General features: G+C 33.6%; 1 protein-coding gene across 1 annotated transcript; it reads left to right on the forward strand.

Annotated features, from left to right (window-relative positions):
* Positions 1 to 1,449: 1,449 nt before the first annotated feature.
* On the forward strand, positions 1,450 to 7,002 carry LOC143552385 (peroxidase 64-like; the record flags this gene model as incomplete). Its single annotated transcript, XM_077042624.1, has 5 exons — positions 1,450 to 1,463; positions 5,160 to 5,292; positions 5,396 to 5,584; positions 6,130 to 6,292; positions 6,570 to 7,002. Coding segments are annotated over 5 exons (897 nt in total), but the record flags the coding sequence as incomplete, so codon positions are not given.
* Between the last annotated feature and the right edge of the window lie 4,459 nt (positions 7,003 to 11,461).

Here is an 11,461-nt window from a genome sequence, read left to right on the forward strand (position 1 = left end):
CTAAAAATTAAAATCTTTATGATAGTTCGGGTATACCATCTCCAGCCCTTAGGGTAGTCCAAGGTACTTAAGGGTAAAAATAGTATGATAGTACATTGATTGGTCCGTGCTTAGAGTATTTTCACTATCCTTAGGTGACCACACACTTCCACCCAATATATATAGTTTGGTTATCTTATACATAAAATCCTTGGTTTATAAGTTTGTTTATAAATGAGTTGAATTTATTGGTTAGCTTCAAACTATCAACAAGCTTTTGTTCTCTAAAATGTTCGGTAAATTAAAAGGTTTAGCTTTAATCAATCATTTTAAAATTTTTGACTGTATAGATCAGGCGGATCACATTTCTTCAAATCGTAATTATAAATTAAAAGGTTTAGCTTTAATTAATCATATAAGAAATGGGATGTAAAGGCAATGATAAGAGTAATATGTAATTAGACAATTTTAATATTGTTAAATTTAAAGTTAACGAAAAAACATCTTAATGATATATCTATAAAAACATAAACATTATTGAGAATTTGACACGCTTTGCTTCATTACTTTCCCTATTTTATTACTCGTATCTTTCCATTGGTTTAATTTCTTTAGAAATTCTATTTCACGGATTAGAAAGCTTTAATTTAGGTGAATTTAGCACATACTCTCTTAAATTTATATCTTACACACTAAAGAGGTACTCGGATGATTCAACGAAAATTAGAACACTCAGGTTGGTGATATATAATATAAAACTAAGTGAAAACGTAACTAACTACTTTCAAATTTATATATAGTAATAACATGTTGATATTAATAATAAAAAAACATTCGTATTATGGTATATAATTTTTTTTAAAAAATGTGTATAAATAGTTATTAACGTTTAAAAAAAGACGGGGAACTTACATGTGACTCGCATATGCTAAAATAATTTAGGTTTAAAGTATTGGATGAGAAGGGGCGCTCATGGGTATTACCCATACACCAGTCAATTATGTACTGTCACCTCATATTTACCCTTAATTACCCACAAACCATAAAGTTACAGACAACACATACCTACAAGTACCATAGAACTTTATTTATTCATTTTAATTCTTCAATGGTCAATAATGAATCAATTTTGTGTGGCAAAACTTTGCCATAAAATGAAGCTATAAACCTTACCCACATAGGGTGGGGTGGTGTTACCATACACCCTACCCAAATGGGTGCACCTTCCCCTCTTGTACCACATGCTATTAAAAGTTGTAATTACTTAAACTTTTAAAATTATATAAAGTTACCTTTTTGTCCTTTTGATATGTATTAAAGATTTGGATTGGATGTCACAGGTTATAAAGATCGATTTTGCACAAATATACATCAACAAACATAGATATCGCATGCTAAAACTAACAAAACTGACTCGTATCCTTTTTTCAATCAAAAGCTCAAAACATCGGTTTGAAACTCTGAAAAAAATGTAACGGCGTTAAATGTTTTTTAATGAGGTACCATTATAACAAAAATAGTTGAAATGTTAGACCGTTGGTAATGCTTTTTAAATGTGGGATTATTTATTTCTAATTTGCGTTATTATTATTATTATTATTATTATTATTATTTAGCCCATAAAAAAGGTTGCCAAAAAAAGCAAGTGTAAGAACATTCTCATCCCACTCCATATCCCTAAACAAAAAATTACACTAAAACTCACTGCATTTTCTCTCTCTATTTCAATTAAATAATACTTCTTATAACTTTTATCATTACCTTTTTTCTTTCCTTCACTCACAACCACTTTCAAAATATATTAAAAAATTATAGGGGATGAACAGTAACTTTTCAAATATACAGAAAAATCACTACTTTTTCTAAAAGATAAAAACTCTTCACTTACAACACCCTAAATCACTCTCTAAATTATAAAAACACCCCTCACATAAAATGAGGGGTTGGATGAGAATGCTCCATTCTCATCTCACTCTCTATCTTTAAACCAAAAGTTACACTAAAACTCACTTTATTTTCTCTCTCTATTTCAATTAAATAATACTTTTTATACCTTTTATCATTACCTTTTCTCTTTCCTTCACTCACAACCACTTTCAAAATATATTAAAAAATTATAGGGGATGAACATTAACTTTTCAAATATACAGAAAAATCACTACTTTTTTAAAATATAAAAACTATTCACTCACAACACCCTGAATCACCCTCTAAATTATAAAAACACTCCCTCACATAATTTGAGGGGTTGGATGAGAATGCTCTAATAGTGTATGATGGGTTGTAAAAAATACAACTGGCTTGTTGGGTGTACAAATAGCCGATTCATGAACTCCATGCAATTGCATTGAAACTAAGGGGGTGTTTGGTACAGAGAATTGGAGGGTGAGAAATGGAAATGGAAACAATTCTCTTGTTTGTTTACGAAAGAAAGATGTGAGAAATGGAAATAAACCATTTCCATTTCTCCATTTCCTTTTCTCTAAAAAAAGCGGAGAATTGATTTCTCTAGGGTTTCATTTCTCCATTTTCCTCCTTTTCATTTCTCCCATTTCTCCAGCCTCTTCAACGATCGCATACCTCCACTGGAATCATCTTCTTTCTCCAGCCTCTTCTGACCTCCACTGGAATCCCAATCCAATCCAAGGCACCCCTTCTCTGGTACGCTCTCTTTCTCTACTCCTCTGATCTTGTGTGAGTCTGCATATTGAAGGTATCAATTCGTTTTTTTATGCTCATTATATGTTAACAAATCCAAGGCCCGAACCCGTGTGTTAACAGCCCAAACCGGTATCCTAACAACTACCTAATGAAATAAAGCTTAAAAACTGGTTACATCATTGTAACCTAAACAAAATCATGAACTAACCAAGAAATATACAGTCTAAATGCTGATATAATCAAGAATATTAATGTGCTAAGTTCGTATTATAACAGCCCTCAAAACAGTGGCCACTCTCATGGCCAATCGGTTAATATTTTCCATGTGAAATAGTTTGAAAAAAAACTCGTCTTGCAACCATTGAACCCTGGAACTTTATCACATATTTTCCAGCAACTAGGTATCCTTTTTTGTTTGTATAAAAGTATTTTGACGAAGCTATAAAAGTATTATAAAAACCGCGCCTTAAAATACCCTGAAACGACAGTTAAGTGGCTCGTTTGATCAAGAACTGAACCCTATAGTCTAAGTACCGTTATGATATCATTTTAACAGCCCACATATATTATTTTAAACATATAATCTGACCCGAACTTGTTTGATGTGAAAACATACATTTTAAAACCGAACAAAAGGCCTAACGGGCCCAAACGAACCAAAGCCACTATTAAGGTTCCGAGAACCCTATTATCAGTATGAAACTTTTATTAAGTCATTTGCAATATATTATAACTGGCCCAGGACCGTGTTGTGGTGAGGAACCAGTTTTAGTCAATAAATGTGGCAAAGGGCATTCTTGGAATAAAAATATGACAGGTATATAACTAAAACTACAAAACAGAAAATATTGATTTTAAAACAGAAAGCTGTAAGTTAAACGTGTTTATTTTGAACCCTGAACTTGGTATAAATCAGCCCTGAAAGATACCTATAAACCGTGTGTTAAAAAGCATCCGAACCGGCACTTTGGTAACCCGTTTTAATAAGAAACGACACCTGCAGCCTACATGATATTATGACATATTTTTGCAGCCTTAAATATACTATTTTGATTATATATAATCTGATCTAAAACTACTCTAAGTGAAACATCGTATTAAAGCCAAACTAGAACCCGAACGGGCCAAAAACCGGACTCGTACTCGTTAGTGCAGCTTTAAAATATTTTTAAAACCTACGTAACGTAAAACAACTTATTTTTATGTACTAATACAGGTCGTAACACACTTGTTAACCAAAGATGAGTTTTGTTAGAAATGCACCATAAATGTGCTAACGGGCCTAAACCGAAACAAAGCCATATTTCGGTTCCGGGCAGCCAAATATCGGTATTAAACTTTTTTTGTAAATTATTACCACGTATTTTAACAGGTCCCGACATGTTTCGCAACTAAAACCAATTTCTAAACATATATAAAAAGGCAAAGGGCATTTTGGAATGAATACGTGAAGGTATATTCTAAAAAATATATTTTTTAGATTTTAAAATTTTAGTCTAATTTATTTGTAATTGTCTTGTAGTCTCACAAAGGTGCTGTGAATTTTCGTGACAAGTCATTTCCTTTCTATGACAAATTGTGTACCATATTCGGTAAGGATAGAGCTACTGGTAGTAAAGCAGTTGACCTTGGAGAAGAAGATGTTGTTCAAGAGACGCAAAAAAGCTCACCTGTTGATATTGAAGACTTTGATTTTGTTGATGAAGCCGTTCCAAATGTTGATAGATCTGAAGGACAAACAAGAAGTGTAACAAGCAAGCGCAAAAGAGGTAGAAGCACGGATGCAGATGAGATATATCGAGAGTCTTGCAAAGATATCAAGGAAGTTTTGCTTCGATTTGGGGAGATGGTGGGTGAACAACTTAGCAAAGAAGGTATGGAGGCTCGTGAAATCTATGAAAAGGTTAGTGATGAGTTGAAAGCTTTACCAGGTATCACTACGAAAAAACGGTTCAAAGCAGCTCATTTGATTGGTAAAGATGTGGATCTAGGACGTTCTTTTCTTGCGTTGACAATAGAAGAGAAAATTGAGATGGTCGAGTTGTATACCGATGGTTCAATGGGATAGTTGTGTATGGTTGAAGTATGTTTTGTATGTGAATTGGTTTTAACTATGGTTGATGTTTTTTGCTTAAAAACTATGTTTTGTATGTGAATTGGTTTGATCAATGCATATTTTGGTTGGAATTTATGCATCTTTTTATATGTTTTTTATTTTTTAATAAATATTTGTTATGAAAAAAATACTTGTGCTAATGATAAAGTTGATATAATTCTCTGTTTATTTCCTATGTACCAAACAAGAGAAATGATTCTCAGCTATATTTCTCTACTGAAATCTCTGTACTACCAAACAGAACAGTCAATTCTCATTCTCCAGACCAATTCCCTTTCTCTGCAATTCCATTTCTCTGCAATTCCATTCTCTGTACCAAACACCCCCTAAAAGTAGTAAGCATGGCTTCATTTTTAAGCTCACTGCTTATTTTCTCATTCTTCTCTTTCGGTACTTCATTAACCTCAAATTACTACCAAAAAACATGCCCTGCTGCAGAATCACTCATCACAAAAGCAGTAATCGACGCGACAAAACGTGACAAAACCGTCCCAGCCAGGCTCCTTCGGATGCATTTCCATGACTGTTTCATACGGGTATGACCATGACTGTTTTGTTTAGTTTACAAATTCATTGATATCTTAGTTAAAAAGTTCTACTAGTTTCAGTCGGTATTGATTTTTAATAATAAAATGGAAGGGGTGTGATGTCTCGGTTTTGTTGGATTCTAAGGGTAATAACACAGCTGAAAAAGACGGGCCGCCTAATGTTTCATTGCACGCGTTTTTTGTCATTGATAACGCGAAAAAAGCAGTTGAATCTGTGTGTCCTGGTGTGGTCTCATGTGCAGATATCTTGGCTTTAGCTGCAAGAGATGCAGTTGTGGTGGTAAGCATGCAAAATATGCAAATGTTATATATATATATATATATATTGTATCTAGAGGTGTTCATCGTTCTTTTTATACCCGTCGAATCTATCATAGGTCTGGTTTCACTATCACTTTACTGTCCTGCATAAAACGGACCTAATTGTTCGCTTAATTCTTCACACTTCTCTTTTGGTGTAGTTTCTTTATTATTATTTAAAACTGCCTCTTATTTAAAATTAAAACAAGTTTAATAATACGTTATAAACATCATAGTGCTAAAGTTACATGTTTAGAATCATTCACTTTTTTTTTATTCTAATCATCATTTAATTACGCCCTTACAAATTGTTACACCTTTTTAATCATCTTTTTTGGCTTAGTATAGCCCAAGCCGCTAGCAACGGTTTAGTTTGATTTGTTTTAATCTTTTATAGTGGTTTCATGATTAAAAACAATTTAAACCGGACTATGAACACCCCTAGTTGTATCTGTGGTATGCGTGTTATGTGTTATATAAGCCTGTTTTGTTCACAAAGTACACCTTAAGAATATATCAATGCAGTCAGGAGGACCACATTGGAATGTGCCTAAAGGAAGAAAAGATGGAAGAATATCTAAGGCAAGTGAAACTCTACAACTACCAGCTCCTACCTTTAACATTTCTCAACTTCAACTAAGTTTCTCACAGAGAAGCCTCTCCTTGGAAGATCTAGCAGCACTTTCGGGTAATTATTTTTTTAATTTTCAATCACAAAAAATCGAACGTGTCTGGTATTATTCCACTTATAAAAGTAGGGTCTGGAGATCGAGGGAGAGTAAACCTTGCATCTATCCCAGAAGATACAGTGGCTATAGAAAAAACAAAATCATTTTTTTTAAATACAATATAATGATACATTAATACATATAACATAAAGTATATATAAGAAAAACACAATCAAACTCCATCCTTCTATTACAAGTATACTTTGGTGAGTTTTAACACGTTTTACGTCTTGTCAGGCCGGCATACTCTTGGTTTCTCGCATTGCTCGTCTTTCAACAACAGAATCCACAACTTTAACTCGACAACTGACATCGACCCGTCACTGCACCCATCCTTTGCTGCAAGTTTAAGACATGTTTGCAATGCCAAAAACAATACAAAGAAAGCAGCAGTCGCGATGGATCCTTCAGCTTCTACTTTCGATAACACATATTACATTTTAATGTTGCAGCATAAAGTTTTATTTTCCTCGGATAATGCTTTGCTCGATTCCCGTAAAACCAGAAGCTTGGTATCTAAGTTTGCTAGCTCAAAAGATGCATTTTCGAAAGCATTTGTCAAGTCTATGATCAAGATGAGTAGCATCACCGGGGGCGGTCAGGAGATCAGCAAGGATTGTAGGGTTGTAAACTAAGCAACTTGCCAACCTATGAACAAGACAGGCTCAAGGTTTTTTTGGAACCAAAGCGGATAATAAAGTTGGGGCATTTTCTTTTCGTTAAAAATAATAATATGTTATTTTGCGTTTGATCATTTTATTCTTATATCATCTATGTATGTATAATTATAGACCACAAACACCACCGTCGTCCCAAAACCCAAGTTACTTGCATATATATAGTATTATTTTTAGATCTAGGGGCCTTAAAGTAAAGGCCGAAAGCCCTTGATTTATTTCATCCCCCCTTGAGCGTGAATATGTATACATTGTATGTAGTAAATGTTACATTAAGATTTTTTTCAACTTCGCCAAATTACTCGGAATCAATCAAAAGCAGTCAACCTCGGTCATAATTAGATCTAGTCGGTCAACTCATGCTGAATTAACTTAAAAAAATTGAAACATAATTCCTACATCTATAATATTAAAGAATGAATGTCATTTTTTTATAAAATTGAATACCAATTTACCAAATTATTAAATATTTAGTATTTGAACATATACCATTTTTCATTTACATTGATAATTATGTATTTTTGTTATAAATATTAACAGACTTATGTCATACATATAATTTTCTAAAAATTAATTTCTTTATTATCTACCATATTTGGGCACTCGTCAAGTACTCTTCAGCCTCCGCGTAGGCTGGGTACTAGTAATTTCATAGTCGACCGATCTGGGAATTGCTAACGACTTTTGCAATCATGAATGTTGGTATGTTATATATAACAGGTTCTGCATACCTGTATATATAACTTTTATACATAATAATGAATTTTCAATTGTAGTTTCTATAATTACTGAATTGCCCCTGATGTATACTAAAACTTTTACTAGTCATTATAATATATTTTTAATAGAATTACACTGTACTTAATTTAATCAAGTGGGTAGACCCTATAGCTTTTTTCTTGTAAAAGAAGCTAGGACTTTTGTGTTACCATGAAAACTAGGGCCCAAAATCCTGTTTATTTCTTAAAGGTATTAAGAGTTCACAAGAAAATACAAAAAGTAAATTAAAAGTAGATTTTTAGTACACTATAAATCACATTAATATGGTAAACACTTATCTAACAGAAAATGATTTACAGAAAAATGTTTATAATATTAAATAATAAAATGGTAGAGAATGATGAAGAATGAGGGGAATGATCCATACACCTAGTTGAAAGATGAGGAAGAATGAGGAAGGCAAAACTAACGTGACGCAGACGTTGTGAATGAAAGGATATGGTTACCCTCCAACCTTATGGTTTAGAAATGAATTATAATGTGTTCTCCGGAATTACACAAATTTTCACTCTAAGGTGAAAGTATTGTCTCTGATGTCTTCGGCATCTTATGTATCCGATTTATAATGTATGTGTTAGATTTCATACTAGTCACACACAAAGTGAAGTTTTTATACTGAAAAGAATATTATGTCTAATACAACTAATAACGTACATTAGACTTTGTTTGACACTTAATCCTAAAAGAGATCGAGTAACCCCCCCCCCCCCCCCCCACACACCTTCTTTAATCCATTTCTATCAATTATAAAGAAGGCTTTTTATTTTTCTTTCCAAATGGTTTCCCACATGTCTTACAATTTGAACATTTTGTGACACCTTGAAATTCAACTCATAGCATAATTTAGCCGGCAACAAAATGATCAACATATTTTATATTCAAGGTTTCCCACATATGATATGACATGGTTTTTAGTTCCAATCATGGCGGAACCTAGAAAAGTTAGTTTTAGGTATCATTACTGAGCTACGGAAGCATAATCAAATCTTATTCCTCCGGGCTTCATTTAAGGTGAAGAAACAAAATCGAGAAAACAAAAATTTATCTATATCTCCATGTTTCTAGTTTTATCGTGCTCTAAGTTAATTCTGAAAATGATGTCATATCATCTCCGAACTTATCAATTTAGTTTTTCATAAGTTGGATATTTCCCCTTTGGTGCGGGAGGAAAGCTAAAAGAAAACGTGTGACAAGTATCTTTTCTCCTTCCTTATTCTTCTTTTGAGTTTGAAACACTTCGATACCTCATTCACCTAACAAAATGCAAACCCATAAAATAGTAATTAGTTATTTATCATACATACATATAAAATTATAAATATGTGAAAAATCATGAAGCTAGTCATTGTTTGTTAAATGTGACATACCAATACAATCATCTAAGAAATAATTTGTCGCTATAGCTAGGATTACGTGACACAATGGTTGCATATCACCATTTACTAGTGTTTTCTTCTTCATACATGATACAATTGTTTATATTTCTTTCGCGAGATGATCTTTCTTTGCATCACATTTCCATTGTGTATCACCATTCATCAATTAAGTCTCTTAAAACTCGTAACATAACCAACTCTTTCTCCGTGGCTCACTTTTTTTTCTCGTACGAGCACTTTGATTGATTAAGGCATGCACTACGTGACTGGATCTGTGTTGTTTTGCATATCAACAACCTGATAGCAAAACATATAGGTAATAACCAAATAATGCTACAAATATACAAACTTGTTGAGGCCTTTACAGTTCAGAATGATACTCAAAAACTCATATACACGTATCGACCATTGAGTTGAGTTTTTAAGTCCCGACATCCTACATTAGTCTTGAGTTGCTATTTAAGTTTTGATCATCAACCATTTGAGTTCTTGGAGTACATATTGATTGAGCTTGACTTGACTTTTGATATCGTAAGCCATATTTGAGTTTCCAAAAGTTATATTTTTCCACCAACCACGTTTATATGTTAAGGTGTTGTTTATTCAATGGCTTATGTTAATAAAAGGTTACAATATGTTGCTTATAATAATCTAATTCCACTTAACCAACCAAACATAAATTCTTAACGTTATGATTTCCATTCCAATAAATTTTATAAACCCAATCTTTTGATTTATTTTCTCTATAAGAAATTATAATACATTCAGAAACAAAAAAAAACTTTAAATTAAGGCCGTCCAAACCGCTCGCCGCTCGAACTCGCCCGGAAACTGCTCGCTCATTTTTTTTGCTCGATTCTAAACGAGCTGCTCTACTCGGTTATGTTTGTAAGCGAGCCAATCAATGAGCAAAGGCTTGCTTGGTTCGGTTCAGATAGAATATTTTTAATTTATTTTGTATATAATTATAGATCAAATATATAAATATATAGACAACGCATATAAAATATAAGCATACAATTTTTTAAACTCTTTTAAATTTTTTTCTATTCCGTCAATTTTATAGTTTTATAAGTTTGATTCAAGTTTTCAAAATACTGCAAGTTTGTTTACATGTTCATTATATCTCATTTCAAACTTCGATCTCCTAAAAATTTACAACATATCATACGTTTGTCTAAAAACTACTAATTTGTTTACGAAATATATTATTTATAGCCTTCAAACTTGTTTTTTATTGAAAATTTTAAAGTGAAAAAGACATAAATAATACTCGAAATCAATGTTCGATCGAAAAATACTCAATTCGATTTTGGCTCGTTTCGTTTTTCGCCTGCCGTTCGGTTTAATTGTAAGCGAGCCAAGAAACGAGCAAGCTTCGCGCTGTTCGACTCGTGAACAGCCTGCTCTAAACCCATTTTCAAAACTTGGATCCGAATACCGCCTAAACACAATTTGAAATTCATTTTGAATTCAAAGGAAGAAACCTCACTGTTACTATCACCATACACACACATAGGATAACAATGGATCTGAAGCTGATAATTGAGAAAGGACCAAGAGAAGGTGAAACCCTAACTTACTCACCAGGCTCCTCCTTAATCAAAGTCGGCCGTGTAATTAAAGGCAACACCATCGCAATCAAGGAATCTGGAATCTCATCCAAACACCTGTGCATCCAATTCGATAACCAATTGAAGAAATGGATCGTCTACGATCTCAATTCCTCCAACGGCACCTTCTTAAACACCCAAAAGCTTGCACCACACGTTCCTTCAGTTATCAGTAACGGCGACCGGATTAAGATCGGTGAGTTAACGTCAATTGTTGTGATGATTGAAGTCCAATCGTCAATTGCTGCTGGTGCTGTTGGTGAGGATGAAAAGAATGAATTAGGGTTAGGGTTTGGTGGTGATTTGGGGGAAATTGAGGCGGTGAAGAAGCGGAATTTGCCGAGTTCGAGGAGGACGTTGAGAAGTTCGAAGAAGGACGAGGTGAGTTTAGTTTCGGCGTTGAATCAAGTTCCTGAAGATTTGAATGTGGGTGTGTCGGAAATGGTAGACGTTTTGGTTCCGGTGGAACCGAAAATGACTAGAGGGAGGAAGAAGAAGATTCCTGATTTGGATCAGTCGAAACCTGCAGATGTTGTTGTTGTTGAACCGGTGAGAACGACCCGAGGAAGAAAGAAAGCGTTGCCGGTGGAGGATAAGTTGAACAATGTGACTGAATGTTTACAAGTTGGTGATGGAAATGAGGCCACTTTAGGGGAGAATTTGAGTGCGGATGGATCGGAAAT

The sequence above is a fragment of the Bidens hawaiensis genome, unplaced genomic scaffold (assembly GCF_021521415.1).
Source record: "Bidens hawaiensis isolate Kalapana, Puna unplaced genomic scaffold, B.hawaiensis_p1.1 tig00016868_1, whole genome shotgun sequence".
Taxonomy (NCBI): Eukaryota; Viridiplantae; Streptophyta; class Magnoliopsida; order Asterales; family Asteraceae; genus Bidens; species Bidens hawaiensis.